Here is a 16,786-nt window from a genome sequence, read left to right on the forward strand (position 1 = left end):
TTTCTTTATTAAACAAAAGTGCATGTCCTCTAGTTTCCATTCAAACCATAGCTTAAAGTATGCCACTTGAAAAAGTTCAACTGTAAAACAATTTAATACCTAATATTTCCCTTATAATTCCCTTCTCTGTCTCTTTCCCACTTCCGCTTCTGGGTTCCAATCCCAGCTGTGCCTGCTAATAACAGCTGCAGGTCCTTAAGCAAGTCAATTCCCCACTCTGAACTTCAGTTTCTTCATCCTTCAAATGGAAATAATAACAGTATCTAATTCAAAAGGTGGGTGAGAGAACCAATCGAGATCACGCATGTGAGCAGCTCACTCAGTGAGTGCCTGATATAGATTAAGTCTCAACAAATGTGTGCTAATAATACAATGTTATTATTCCCCAAACTTTTGCATAGTTCTGTATTTTAAATCTGTACCCAGGGAACAAGGCTCAGATGACTTTCTGCTTGTTTCTACAGTTTTAATCTTTCAATTTTAGAGAATCTGGAAGTTCCTTACTTTCATACGTTCTTAGCAGAATGAGTCTTCTCTATACATAAGTTCCATTATTCAAATGGAATCCTTCAGATACTTAACAGTGAAGTCACAATGAGCAGTAGTGACTGAGGTATCCTGCCAATTTCAGTAGAAAATGTGTCCTGAGAAGGGATTGTTTTATTTTGGTGTGAAATTGTTCCCCACTAAAAACAACCTAACTATACTGTAGTCTTCAAGTAAAATCAGGTTAAATGATTACCAATTAGTAAACAATCTGTAGCATAAATTCCCCAAACTGATCAGTAACCTTCTAGTACTGAGAACAGTTTGATCTGCAACAATCCAATTCCTTGCAAAAAAAAAAAAATAATACAGTTTAGCTGAGAATCTAGTGAAACTAATCATTCAGTAGAGATAACTGGTACCAACTCAAAGAACCAGGCCTGGGTACCTTATATTTAGAAAGACCCAACAATGCCTTCCAGAAGATTAAATGCTGTCTAAATTCTGGATTGGACTTTTACATTCAGTCCACCTAAATGTGATCTCAAGAGAGGATACAGTTGATCTTACTATGCATTATTAAATAGTTACTGAGTTTTATCTCCTATGTGACTACAATTCTAAAAGTATAATTTAAAATGTCATTGAACTATCCTTATGGATTAAAGATGCAATTAAAATAGTCATTGATATTATCATTTGCCTTTGTATTTATGTAGAACTCACAGGCTTCCTACTTACAAAAAAAGAATTTTTTGTTTCCTTAGGTCAATTCTACCCTTGGTCTAATCTCTATACCAGACTAAATTTACTAAAACATTGTATCACCCTAAAATGAAGTATGAGAGTGGATTATTTCAGAGGGCATTTCTGGTGGCCTAAAAGGTCACCTGCATTTTTTATATCTTTAGAAATGAGGAAAACAGCTGCTCTGACCTGACAATTCCTGTAGCAGTTATCTGGCCTCATGAGAATTTGACTAGGCTCTTCTCTGTGGGCAATCCAACCATCAGTTACATATTTTATTCAACCAGAATAATACATGTTTATAATATTTTCAACTAATTTACCCTAATGCTTATTTTTCCCAACAGAGATAAAGCAAACGGTATGACTTTTTCTTTTCTTAGGCAGAGTTCTATTCTGCCATCACAAAATAACACTGTCACATGAATTCCTTACCTTGCAGTCCTAAATCATCAGATCCTGAGTTGGTAAGTATCTGGGAAGTGATATTCACAAGGTGCTACCAGACGTTAATAAAAACAGCTGGAATCTTGGTGATCAGGGAACATGCGACCCAGCTCCTGGGCTGGCTCACAGGCACCTGCCTGCAGCTGAGAGAGGATGGAACCTGGTAGGATCACAATCCCATTTTGGTTGATTTACAGATAATCAAATGAAACAGAACCTCTGATGACAGAGAAATATTTGATTTTTATTTTCTTGATTTTGCTTGCCTGTATTTTTTGACCTTTCAACATATTCCTTCTTTTTTTTCTCTGTTTTTTTACTTTGTACAGTTAAAAAAAAGTCTTCTTTTAAAATTTGATCACACACATGTGCACATGTGCACAAAGAGGGACAATTACATATGGAAGATTCTTCTGTAATAATCTTTGTTTTAAAAAAGCTAGTGGAATCAACAAGGACCTACTGTATAGCACAGGGAACTCGACTCAATACTCTGTAATAACCTATATTGGAAAAGAATTGGAAAAAGAATAGATGTATGTATATATGTAACTGAATCACTTTGGTGTACACCTGAAACTGACACAACATTGTAAATCAGCTACATAATCCAATATAAAATAAAAATTAAAATAATAAAATAAAATTCTCTGGAAAAAAAGCTAGTGAAGTAGATTACAGATGTGACATTACTGTATAAAAATTGTTCAATTATGCATTCAATTTAGCTCTTATTTTATTTAGAGATTTAAAAAAATACCTTAAACTAATTTGGATTCGATTCTTCTAAGCCAGACTTTCCCCAAGTGTGTTTTGTAGAATACTACTGTTCCTGGATGCTCACAGATGTCTGCTATCAGCTTAGTTTGAGAAACAAGGCACATTACCCACCAAGCTCCCACCCCCAAACTTTCCTCAAACCCAAAAGACTTATGAAGTTCTGGAGATTCAGATGAGAAAGCAACCTTAGCCATACTGACTGAGTTTTGGGTCCCTAATAAACGATAATCAGCTGGTGTCACTCTATTCTATGTCATTCCTAGCTGATGCTGGTGACAAGAATATAATGTTTACTACACCAAGGACTATTCTAAAGCCGAAAGAACAAGAATCTGTCCCAGATTTGCAAATATCTTTATCATCAGGGAATTATTCATATTCATAATTTGACATGTAACCCTAAGATTTTCTAAGACCTCCATCCACTTTTAAAATTGAAAGTATCTTTCTGTTCCCCTTTAATCTGCAAATAATTTGGCCACCCTTAGCGCTTGAGAAAGAATTAAAGATACGTTCCCATACCTTGCAAACAATCTTCCTATCAGCAGGTACCAAACACAAGCTGCCCAACCACAGTGATATTGCTGCCCTATTTTCCACCCCTGCCGCAGTCTTACTGTATGGGACCACACTAGGAGAATGCATGTGTGAGGCTAGGACCCTGAAACTACCCCCACTGAGACCCACATGAAAACCAAACTTAAAAGGGGTGTGTGTGTGGTGGGTGAACTGTGTAATTTTAAGTTTGTGGCCACAGCAGTGCTCATTGACCAGCCCCAAGCTGGGTGACCTGATTCTCTCCTGGTACTTCCAGGGTGCAGCGACGGCCAGCTTTTGCAGAACACTCCCTATGTGCCAGGCACTGTGTGAGTTCCCCGTCCGTAATTCTCACAGTCGTCTCTGAGGTAAGAACTGCTCCCATCTCCATTTGGGATTGAGGAAACTCAGGCTTAGAGAGTTTAAAGAAACTGCCCAAGCCTACATAACTAAGAGCAGGGATTCAAAGCCACTGGTCTAGGTTACCCTGAATTATGCTGGTCTGTTTTGTTCTTGGTCTTCTCTATTCGCAGTGGGAATGCTGAGAGGCAAAACCATGACTCACCTTTGTATCTTGATTCTTTCCCCAGTCTCTGATGCAAACTAGGTACTCAGTAAATATTTACTAAACTGAAGCTTAGGATTTTTAAACTTATTTTCTCATTTTCCTAGATCCTGGCTACCTAAGATAATCAATATTGTGACTAGGAAGTCCCCAGTTATAATTAGTACTAGTTGCAGTCATGTGACCAAAACCAGTTTCCTCCACAGTAACGGTTACCTCAAACCTCTTCTCCTTACCCACACCTCTCCCACTACTCTGTGAATGATGACACATGATTACCATGCAAATTAGTAAGGTACATGAAAACCCAAAGGGATCTGTACCTGCCACAGATATACAACACACCCTCATGAAAAGTCTCCTGGGAAGGCCTCCCTTCTGCTCTTGATGTGGGAAGGAGCCCTTTCTGGCATGACAGATGATGGACTTTGTGCAATGTGCATGAGGAGAATCATATATGCATGTCAATGTCTCTTCAACATAATTTATAGCCATGTTGACGGCTGCTTCTATCTTCTTGCTCTTTGGACTTCTGATTGGCTGCTTGTTCCCATTTTTCTAAGCAAATCGAGGAGACTGTACAGTATGATGAGAAGGGTAATGGCACATCACATTTTGGTCTAAAAGAAATGTCGTATCCGGAGTCACTTTACAAACTCTACTTTTTCTAGTTGCTTCTAGATTGCTAATGAGATTATTCTGACAACTCCTTCAGTTGTTATAGAAGGATTTTCATGCCCAAGGTGAAAATATATTCTTACTACCAAATTTTAAAATTTTACTGTAAACCAGTATACACTACCAAATATAAATACCACTTATGTAAACAGTTTAGGTTGTGTTCAATGAAAATTATTTACCTTGCTTTAAACCTAAGAGGGTTTTATTGATAATGATCCTTAATTCCTGTGTAGTAATGCTCCTGATAAGCATGAACATTTTTCTTTAAAAACTTGGCCATTATTTTGGACTACAGAACACATAGAAATACTAGCAGATGTTTATTAAACACGTTCTACATGCCATGTTCTATACTAAGCATGTTTAACTATACTATCTCCTTCAATCCTCACAACATGCCTGTCAGGAAAACTTCTACTACTGTTTTCTCCATTTTAAAGATGAAGAAACGGAGGCTTAGAGAGGGCAAGAGACTGTCTTAGGTTTCATAATTAATAAGTGGGCACATCAGGATGTGAGCTCAAGTTGGTTGGATGCCAAAATGCATGCACGAAAAGAATCTGCCATACTCTGTCACACACCTAGAAAATATGGATAAAGACGGGGCTGGGAACACAGAGGTGAGAGGAGGCCTTAGTTCTAGGATTAAATGTGACTTTGGTAAGAATTATTTGTTCATTCATTTATTCATCTGTTACTTCTTGAGCACCTATTACATGAAGGACCCAAATTTCCCACTTGAGATATACTACTATTAGCACTTGCTTTGGCCCATCTCTGAAAGATACAGGATGCTTATACCGAATTTAATGGACTTGAGCCTTTTCAAGAAAAGTTTCAGGAGTTATTTTTCCAGATTGTGGCAAATGAACCCTAACATCCCCTTCTGTTTTCTATACAATGAGTTAAAGAATCAATGACTTTTTAAATGACAGCTTTAAAATTTTCACAACCATAAAATATTTTCTCATAATCATGAATATGATTTAATATGACTTAAGAAGTTAATTTTGAATAACTTATACTTTTTCCCCTCAAAGTGAAATTCTAAGGCAATATAGTATTATGAAATAATGGTTTAGTCATCACCCTCTGTGTGCTTCAGTTTTTCAATTTTGCAAATGGAGATTTGATAAAACATACATTCTTCTGAAGACCAGTGAGATAATTCTTGGCAAACCACACCGAGAATCTCCAATGAAACCAACTTCATAAGGATGAAACATTAATCTAGATAGAAAATACATGCTAAGGTCAGAGCGCTGTTTGCTTCATCCAAGCCCAGCAACTTAGAAGACAGGTACATGGCAGATGGCAGATCCAATTGATTCCTCTGATATTGGTTTGCCAAATTAGATAAGGGACAAAACACATCTTTTTAATAAACCCTATTTCAAAAGTTATGATTCACTCATATATACACTTCAGTTTACACCCAGGTCAGTTACTAATAGAAGTTGTGAATTAACTTCCAACATGAAAAATATTTTCCTAATGTCAATGCTGACATCTTATCTGAAGTAAAAATATTAGAGAGAACAATGGACAAATTTCTGCTTTTCTTTGCTTTCCTTTTTTTTTTTGAATAAAAATACTCTAAGCCTTACATCCAATTGTTTTACAGCTCAATTGATAAGGTGTGTTCCTTTTTTTGTTGTTGTTGTTCAAGAAAGTTTTAAAGCAACTAATTTAAATATGCAAAATTATCTTGAGTTGTTCATACGTGAACTTAAAAGCCATGCAACACAGGAAAATTAAGTAATTATGCCTCCAAGTTATTTACTGCAATTAAGCTCATTTATCATATGCAAATTAGTGCAAACTGGTCTCATTAGTTACTAAATTACTCAATATGAGCTGAACAATGTAGCACTCCAGTTTGTAATGAAAAATCCCTGTAGAGGCAAGCAGTATCAATTAAGCTAATCTGCATATGCAAATATATTCACTAACTTTCTCTTTTTCTATATTTAGTTTTACATTTTCTTACCATTCTGGATCATTGGGAAATTGCAGGGTCACTAACCTTTTTCTCTTTCCTCTATTACAGCTAGAGAATGCCTCTACTAGTTGAATTTTATTTTATTTTAGCACTGATGTCCGGCAGGATACCACTTTGCCAACAAGGGCCATAAGGAGTAAGAGATGATTGTTTCTTTCATACTTATAAGTTCCAATAAAATAATGATCATTTTCCTAGAGATGATCATTTCTTTGATACTTGTAAGTTCCAATAAAATAATAAATAAGGGTAAAATTCCAATTCATCAATAAGACAGAAAATACACTTAACATATTCCCTCTCACAGAAGTCTTTTGAAAACACTGCCATCAAATGTAAAACGAATGTTGACTTGGCTAGGCAGCATCTTACGTAATAATTTTTATGTTTGTATTAGTCAGGTTTTGAGCTGTTTTAGGTATTATTCACTTTTCTTTGTCCAGATGTTTGAATTGTACTAGTCTACCTTTTACTGTCTCTTGCTGAATGAGATGACAGAAGATGCTAATAACAGATTTGGCATTCTCCAGCCCCACTCCAACACAGTGGTAAGTAGCTCTTTTGCCTATAAGTCAACTTTCTCTAAAAGATCTTCTTAGTCTCCTACAACTGAGTGGGTCTCAGATACTGAAGCAGTACTGTGGCTAGAAATATTTAAACGATAACAAAGATACAAAACGTCACAAGATATTTTCATTCTGTTTTCCTTACTACATTAACCCAAATTTTTAAATATTTCCGGGACAGAATCTATACATTCTCATTTGTCTAACAAGAATTCTGCAGGGCCAAAATAGTATGTAGACCAACCATGATTCCAGGGTATGCCCTTAAGCGATCTTCAAAATATGACTAAAAATGGAAACATAGATATTTAAATGTAAATCCTAATTTTATTTTATTCTACATCTCATCCATAACATCCTCTTTTAAATCTAGGCTCTTCTTTCACTTCTACTCTCTATTCCATGGTTGAAGGTGTTACGAGAAAGAAAAACCACATGATTGAAATCTGACATTTCACTGAGACCTGTGGCATCGTCCATATTAATGCACACAAACCTCTGATGACTTTGCTTATCAAATAGAAAAATAGCTACATTTGAGTTCTCCTCTTTTTCATCATTTTAAGAAAATACTTACTTTAGTTAAACTAGTCTGCTAAGGTGATGGCCATATCCGTCTTCTACAAGTGAGTTATTCCACCAAAAAATAATCCTCTCAAGAACAACTATTTCCCTAATTATGCTGAGGAAGACACGCAGTCATGAGACTTCTCTTCCCAGCCTTTTCTGTGCACTCCCAGGCAGAGACCCTCAGGTGCTATGCTATAATACTGGAATGTTCTTGGTGAGTCTCTCTTGGTCTTCCTCAAAGCATCTGCACATGGTATTCTCTTTCATTTATGGGGTTTGAATGCCATAACAGTAATACAAAAATGTCTTAATACCCAGAAATAATGCAGAGTCAATAACAGATATAGGAGGGTTCATGCAACATAGACAAATCCAAAACTAACACTGGGATGCCACACTTCCACCATTATCTCCCTTTAAGGCATTTCTTATAGAATATTTTTATTCTCCCAAGACTTCATTTAAGTAATAATTTTAGTTCTGTACCATTTATATACAAAAGTGTGGGTACTTATGATTATATTCATCCAACTCACAAAATTTCATTTATTGTAATACCCAAAAGTAGTTATGGATAAAAACCATCCTTCAGTTTATAAGTAATAGTTATTAGTAATGAAATGTATTACTCAATGTCAGTTATGTAACATATACCTATCTGTAGTTTACCATAATGTGCTCACAATGAATACAAATATAAATCCTAAAGATCTTCCATATACAAGGTTTGATCTGATTGCTTTGTTTTGACACCTGTGAGGTAAGTAAAGTGGCATTACTATGGAGTATGCAAAGACAATGCCACAATTTCATAAAACAATTATATAAGCTTTATTTACAGAATGAAAAAATAACTTAAACCCTTCTGCTAAGGGCATGCAAATAATTAAAGCACTCCATTCATAAATCTGGCACCTAAGGGAAAGTCATTCCACTAGTTAATTTTATGAGTTACGAAGATGATATTTGTTACCATTTTCTGTTTCGTTAACTTTGATGAAGTAAAATATGAATATTCTATCTGGTCTCTAAACTGGAAAAGTAAAAGTAAATATTCACTCATATTTTTAATATTAAGGAATAATGAAGCGAGAACAATAATGCCTAAAGAAAGCTTTTAAAGCAGGAACCAAATTAGTGCTTAGTCACAAGTACTATATTCAGGAAAGATTTCATATAATGACCTAAAGTTCTTGGATTTTTACTTAGCCTGTCACAAATAGCACAGTTCTCAATCTTGACCCCTTGCCCTCCTGTTCCTCCTCTTATTAATAAAAGTCAAAGAAGAATAAAGTCAAATAAATGCCTTGACTCAGGCCCAGTGCCTACACCACATAGTTGTGCAGCTGCAAGGCTGACATCCCTTGAATGCCTCACCTCTCCTGCAGAAGATGCCCCTGTCCTGAAATTCATGCCTGAAACAGCTACAGGTTCACTGGGGCTACTAAGGGTCATAGTCAGTAGTGAGGCTTTTGTGTATATGATGTGAATGGTGGTCCCAGAATTACACAGTACACAGCCTGGGTGATGGCCTTGCCTATATACACTGGTATTGGATCATTAAATTGGAAAATAACTTTGCAACAGTTGATTTTTATATTGACAGAATCACCATTATGTTTATTTCTTTTCCCCTCTCAGGAGGAAAGAAGTCACATTTTAAAGGATCCACCAAACTTTCTAATTTTTCCTAAGAGAATATATGGCTAATAAGATGCACACGGCAAACACATATATTGTAGCCCACAGAATGGATGGATCAAAAATTAAGGAGTCTGTCTTCATCCCCCACCCCCAGCTCTCTACACCAAGGGGTCCTTAGCACACTTTTCCACAAAACATCATGGGGGGCATGAGGAAAAGGGAGGCTTGGCACCTGGTGCAGAGAATACCCAGGTACTTCCTGAGCCCCATCCTGGTGTTCAGAACTGATCTCTATTTTACCCTCCAATTCCATCAGATCCCTAATCCTGTTCACTCCAAATATAAATTCTTTCCTTTTATTACCATTGTCTTTTAAAATGTCCTCATCATTTCTTGGCAAGTATTTATAATCTAACATCTTGGGTTCAAATTCAGCTCTCACTTAAGTAGCCATGTGAATGTCAGTCAGTTATGTGAGTTTTCTAAGAAATCTTAGTTTACTCAATTGTAAGACATGCAATCAGAGCACCTGTCTCACAGGTACCTATTGTAAGTACTAACTGATGATATAAGCAGAGTAGCACAATACAGAGAACTTAATACATACCAAAAATTCGATAAATTTAAGCTAAAATCAAACTGGATTAGGCCTTTTCTAATTAAAACACACTTCCCTTGGTATTTTCATCAGAAATGCAAGCTTATAGGTATAATCAAAATACTCAATGACAAAAAAATAAAATGGTTAATTATACATCCACAGTATGGAATGGCACATAGCCATTAATAATAATGAAAGCTTATCCTTTCCTAATGCAGACATGACCACTAGATATTGATTTTTAAAAAGTTGATTGCTAAAGAGCATATCATTGACCAATGCTTGACCCCATGAATCTCAGAAATATAAACATACTCTAAACAACATTAAATACAAAATTTTCCCATAACAGTACCTTCTCATCTCCCATCCATCCTTTACAGCAAACATCCAGACACTTCTACCTTCTATCACTCTTTTGGTTTGTCTTCTGCACCTAAATTTTTACTGCAATTGTTTTAATTGACAAAACCCATGACATCTCTTCAGTGGTTACCCTACTGAAGGATTTATATCCTCAGTCACCTTGATACTTCTTCCTTAAGCAAAATCAAATCCTGTGGTTTCCTCTTATCTTTCTGTCTACTCCTCTCTCATTTTCTACTTGCATCTTAAAGTGATGATATATACGGGGTTGCCTCTCCTCAACCCTTTTCTCTCTTTGTTCCATATCATTTCCATCGGTCTGCAACTCACTGCTTGATTTGAACTACCATTCATCTACACACTCGTGATCAGTAATCCCCAGCCCTATTTTTACCCCTTGCCTTGATCTTGCTCTAGAGGATCAGACTCTGGTTTCCAACAGCTCACCTCTTAGGGACTTGGCTATGTAAGAGGATATCCCTTTCAACGTCTCTCAGGCAAGAGGATCATTAGGTAGCTAGTTACCATTCTAGAAAACCTGTGGTCATTGTTAACTCCTATCATTCCCTAGCCTTTCATATCTAATTCATACCATGTGCCAATAATTCTATCCCAATTCCATACCGTGTCTCCATTAATAGAGCTTCTATCTTGGATAAGATCTTCATTTGGACTGTTGTAATAATTTCCTAAACTGTCTCTTTATAATAGCCTCTCACAACCCAAAGGCTTCCTAGACTGTATTTTAATAATAACTCCAGAAACAAACCAAATATTTACCTTGTCACCCTTGTATGAAAGCCTTCTCCACAGGCTCATTGCTGGTTATAGAATCCTGGCTTTGCTCACTGGGCCTGTGCAATATGGATCATAAGTTCTCCATCTTTATCTCTTACATGCTCCCCTGTGCATGTAAAACAGCCATCAAATTGAACAGCTTAACAGTCCCCAAACAAGATCTATTATGACTTGCCCCCATGCCTTTGTGTTTGACATTTCTTTGATTGCAATATCCTTCCACTGTATTTGCCTAATAAACTCCTATTCATCCATCAACAACTTGAGACGTCTTCTCTGATGCCTTGTGGCAAATTCAGAGCCTCGCTCTTTCGCAGCCCCATAGTACTTGACCACTGTGATGCTTCTCACTTTATGAAGCTTCCTGGTTCTTTAACCAAATGATTGCAAGCTAGGTAAGGAGAGCAGCCATGTGCCTACTACAGCAAATTCTGTTGTTACTAAGTATTTAATTTTTTTCTTTTTTCATAATGATGATAAACTGTGATATTATAGACCACGCCCACCTTGTTGATCACACAGGGTTTTTTTCAGATATTTGCAAATGAAAGAATGGTAGGAGAGAAGGAAGGAAGAAAGAATTCATCCCAGTGCCCATGAATCAACCAGATTCAACTATGGAACCCTCTGAAGGAAAATAAGGAAATCATCCTACCCTAGCAGACTACCGAGATACTTTGAATGTGGTACAGACACAGATCTATGGGTTCAAGAGTTATCCTGCTAGGAGGGAAGATATCTAACCAGATAGCTTAAAGGAAGCCCTTCTTGGTACTACTACTTCCCAACCCCTGCCTGCCAACAATTCTAGCATATCATTTTGAGGAGCATATACAGTTCTTCCCCTCCATAACCTTTGGTTTTAGAATCTAATGATAGGAATTTCTAGTTTCTATGACAATTTCAAGACTATCTAGGGCAACCACACTTGGATGTCTGACTTTCTTGAAAGCATCCTTACCAAGCCACCTATACTTCTCCTAAGGCTAAAGGCTTTGAGCATGTTGGAGATATAGACAGCCCTATTTGCAAGTTTTGTTATATGAAGGTGATTTCTTTTTCTATTCAATTTTCACCCCTTTCTCTTCTTTCTACACTCTGAAGCTATACAGAATGTATCTAATTCTTTTTTTTTTTTTTTTTTTGGCATGAGGCCTTCAGATAGATAGAGAGGATATTAATGTCCCTTTTATGCCACGTGTTTTCCACACGTAGCTTCACCAAGCCCTTTGCCACACCTCATGTGACACGATTTCTAGTTCACAAACCCATCTAGTTATTCCACTCCAAATGACATCCAGCTGTCTATGTTTCTCTTGAAGACTGTTGTCTAAGGCGGGTGTGACCAAACCAAAGAGCAGAGATCTCAGCAGCCTCATCTAGATCCTCTGTTCTCTCAATGGAGTCCAATGTTGAACTGGCACTGGGGACAGCCATCCTATATTATAACTCTACGTTGCTCTCACTGACCTTATGTTCCATTCAAATCCCTAAGTTTTGTGTTTTAAATTAGTTTCAAATTCTTGCAGCTCCTAAGTCCGCCTCCCTACAGGCCTCCCTACAGAACACTGAACTCACGATTTCCAGAGAGCTTTTACAGGATGATAGAATACTGTTTGAACCATTTCTCTCACTGATAAAGCCTTATGCACTGACTGCGTCAGAATATAAATAGGAGTCATCCTGGATCACATCAGAATCTAACAATGTACAATTGGTCATATGTATCCACAGATTCAACCAACACGGATCAAAGATATTCGAAAAATATCCAGAAAGTTCCACAAAGAAAAATCTAAACTTGCCACATGCTACCAACAATCTATATAGCATTTACATGTTATTAGGTATTACAAGTAATCTAGAGATGACTTAAAGTATATAAGAGGATATGCGTAGGTTATATACAAATTCTATGCCATTTTATATAAGGGACTCGAACAACCACAGATTTTGGTATCCACAGGGGTCCTGAAACCAATCCTCCACAAATACAGAGGGACAGTGGTATATATGGTATCACTCATACAAAACTTATAAAGGAGATTATGCACAAAAGTGTACAGAAGAGAGGAAAATAAAAATTCAAAGTTTTAGAAAGAAATATCCTCTCTGTATCCCTGAACCTAATCTATTGCAAAGGTAATTCAAAACTTTATGTGCACAATAGAATAGCATCTCCCAAGGTGTAGTTCAAGAAACATGAGTTCTATGGGATGTTAACAGATATTAGTGGAGAAATGAGAAATATCGAAATAAATAAAAATAAATAAAGTAAGACTTTTCAGGGCCTTAAATTTGCAAATGTGAATTGTGACATCTCAGACCTAATAAAACATCAAAATTATCTCAAAGGGTTACTAAAGATAACAAATTCCTGGATTTCACCCTGAAGATCCTGATTTACTAGGTCCAGGAGAGGCTCAGGAATTTGTCCTTTGAACAAGTGTCTCAGGTGATACTGAAGCTGCCAGCCAAGGAACCATTTTGGAGAACCACTCTGATTTGACCATGGACATGTGATGCTAGCAGTTTTCTAGGGTACATATTGTCAGAAATAATATGGTAGATTCAGTACTACTTTTGGCTATCTAGAAAATGAAAGCACCATAGAGGCCTTTTTTTTTTTTAACAAAAAATTACTCTGAATGGACAGGAATCTGGAGTTTAGCTTTATTTTTACCCCAAATCTCATCTAAGAAAAACATAACCATCTTTTTCAAATAAGATGCCTAAACATCCCACATGTGTCTGTTTCTCTAATTCCATGTTAAAAATATATTTTACATGGTAAAGAAAAAAAGCTTTGGCAAGGGCAACATTTATCCTGGAAACAGAAACAACGTAGAACAATTACCCCATGGATAAAGGAAGATGGGTCAAATTGATGGCAAAGTCTTAAGAGAACAAGTTTTGAGTAAGTGAGGTGCTAAGTTTGTGATCAATTTTCTCCAAGAGTAAATAACTACAGGTCCACCCTAGTCACCCTCACATTCATTTGTCATGAAAGTCACTGGAAAAAATCAAATTATTACTATTTGTCTCCTTTGACTTAAAAACGTACTCTAACATCTCACCCTGACAGAGACTGTAATTTGGGGGAACAAACATTAGGATTGGAAGCACTTATGAATACAAACTCAAGCAAAGAACAACTGAAATTTGACAACACATAAAAATGTCACACTACTTTCACAACAAAACTTTTTTGCTGTTCCAAAAACAATATAGAGCTCCAAAGACACACACTTATGTCCACTTACAAATGCAGCACACACAATCATTCTGGGAACAGCCAGCTACTATACATTGTGCATCAACTGAATAGTGCAATTCATCTCAATTATTATAGCACAAATAATACTTGCCCTCCCTTTCTCATTAATATGCTCTCAAGGGATGGCTTTCTAAAAAGAAAAAAATAAGTTCATAAGAATTTCAGAATTCCAAGATAAAATAGCAACAGTCATATACATAGCTGCAATAAAAGACATTTTTATAAAAAGACTAAACATATGGATTTTTCTTAGTAAAATATAAGCAAGCTCCTTTTTCATTTAAAGGTACCTGCAAAATGTGACTTCCCAAATGTGCTTCAAATACTTCAATGGCCAGTGCACTGGGGCTTCTCCTTCGCTGTGCACCTATAACTTAAAAGAAAAAGAAGAGAAAAGAAAGAAAGAAAAAAAATTAAGTTGGGACTCTGATTTACACCTTCGTCTTCATTTCTCTGTAATTGTATCACTAGACAGCTACTATATCAAAGAGATCTGAGAGAAACACAACCCAGTGTTAACTTTGCTTCTGAGTTGCCTGAGCAAAATCAGAGCCTAGGGTGAATTTCCATCTCAGAATATCAACTTCCACAAACATTAAAAATCATATCCAGACTTAAAAATTTTTTCTTTTCCTTTTTGAACAATTTTTCCTACACAGGAGCATAAAAACAAAACAAAACAAATATGAATGTTCACGTTCTTTTAAAATAAATTGGTAAACTGTTTTTCTTAAAATTTAGGTATTGTTCTTTTTAAAGCATATACATATTTTTCCTCCCAGAGAAACCTGAATGTTTAGTATCCTCTAGGCTAGAAAAAAGCAAACAGGACTTTTTTAATGTTCTAATGCAATAACTTTATCATAATTTAATAAGCACATGTCGGCTAAGAGATTCTCATTAATGACTGTTAGCACTAGTGTTAAGTGTCTCAGGATGGCTGGATTTCATATTTACTGAACATTCACATGTAACTATTCCTACAGGACCTACAGGGAGCCCAGGTGGATGCTTGCCCAGCATGTGTCTTGCAGGTCAGTGACTGTTTTCTTATCTGTATACTTCTGTTCTCCTACTAACTTATAGTTTGTCTTTCTCTTCCTGGCATACCCTACATGTGCTGTCTGCAGGCACATACACCTAAAGGGCCTCCCAACCCCTAACAAAAGAGCTTAAGGCATGATATTTGGGGATCCAAAATTGAGGGCCTTCTCTTTACAAGTTTTTTTTTGGAATGGGGTCACAATTTGCTTTTGAATCTGTTCTGGCTATTTTCCCTGTTTCAAAAAGTTCTCAAACATAAAAATCAATTTGCTTTCCAGTAATTTATGAACAAAAATATTCAGAACTTTTCCATATTTCCAACAAGTACATTCCTTATGCCTTCCTGCTTTTCTTAAAAATTGTACGACAAACCTCTATTCTCTCAAACCTAGACACTATAAATTGAAAATAAAATCAACCCTCCTACTTTCTTACTTCTCAAAACACTTTTAGCTAGTTGACAAGAAAATTCCAGCAAAATGCTGCTGGGATAATTCTGCTGCGTTTCAGTTACTAAGTCAGTCAGTTGGATCCATAGCTTAGTAGGGATTATAATATAAATGTACTTATGATTATTGTGCTGTGCAAAATAGGCAGTTTACCCCTGCAATTGCAAGCTAATGTCTGCCAGGTCTGAAAGGCACTTTGAAAATAGCATGAGTGGTAAGTATCATTATCACTAGCAAGAAGAAATAAAAGGGGCATTATTTTCAATGGGAAAATTTATAAAATATAATTGAAGAGTGATTATTATCAAAGAATACTCCAGTTGGAAGGGATCTCAAAGATCTCAATTCCAAATTCTTCATTTGCTTCAGAAGCAAAACACACAACGAATATTCTTAAAATAGAAAAAATCAGTTTTCTATCCTAAGACTAATCATTACTGTAAGCATAGACATATGATTTTTAAATTTTTAATCTAAGATGTACTTAAGACAGTACTACTGGGTGTGTGGCATTTCTGATTAATTTCCTATTCTAACATGCACATTACTGCCTTCAAAACTCCTTTGGCATTTTTGATAATGCAGCTGTCTTGCTGAATACTGTTTTCAGTTTCTAGAGTGTTAATTGCACATTATGGTAGCTTGGTGTGAATGATCCCACATGAATAAAATCTGCAGTTCTTTTTTTTTTTTTTTTTTGTTAAGATTGTTGGGGGGAGGGGAGCTTTGGGGAGGCAGAAGGGGGGTGTTGAAAAACTTCAAAAGTGTCCACTCTGTTTTTGAGGCAGTAATTAGGATCCAGAAAGCTCCTTATTAATAGTTCATAATGTGGGGGCATTTCAGGACTTCCAATTATGAAGTTCAAAATAAACCATTGTACCTCACGGAAGAAATGGGTTGATCTTAGAGAACAGAGACTATTCTCCAAAGAACTGGATTAAGAGTGGGGCAAGAGAGCAACGGCCACCAACCTACAGAGGACCCTAAAACATCACAGGAAAGGAGCATGCTTATTTACTAGAAGGCCCAAGAAGCCTGCTCCAGTAACGATTGCCCTCTAGAAGCATGGAGACAGGGGACTACAGTGGGGTCCTGCAGGGGTTATTTAAGCCTGCCCATTGATGGCCTTTCTTTTCCTGCCTTTCCTCAACTTAGGGCTCAGCTGTTCTCGAAGTACATGTTGCAAATGCATAAACAATTAGGAATTTTATTTTAAAAGCTCCTTA

The 16,786-nt window shown here is 36.5% G+C and overlaps 1 protein-coding gene across 2 annotated transcripts in view; it reads right to left on the bottom strand.

Annotated features, from left to right (window-relative positions):
* NPAS3 (neuronal PAS domain protein 3) overlaps positions 1-16,786 on the bottom strand; it is an 873,929-nt gene that overhangs the window by 425,347 nt on the left and 431,796 nt on the right. The window contains exon 3 of one of the 2 annotated variants that reach the window (XM_060098177.1): positions 14,358-14,440. In XM_060098177.1, the coding sequence (XP_059954160.1) occupies positions 14,358-14,440 (83 nt within the window). The remainder of the gene's footprint in view (positions 1-14,357; positions 14,441-16,786) is intronic. The other variant, XM_060098176.1, reaches the window with a different exon arrangement.

The sequence above is a fragment of the Mesoplodon densirostris genome, chromosome 4 (genome assembly GCF_025265405.1).
Source record: "Mesoplodon densirostris isolate mMesDen1 chromosome 4, mMesDen1 primary haplotype, whole genome shotgun sequence".
Classification (NCBI taxonomy): domain Eukaryota; kingdom Metazoa; phylum Chordata; class Mammalia; order Artiodactyla; family Ziphiidae; genus Mesoplodon; species Mesoplodon densirostris.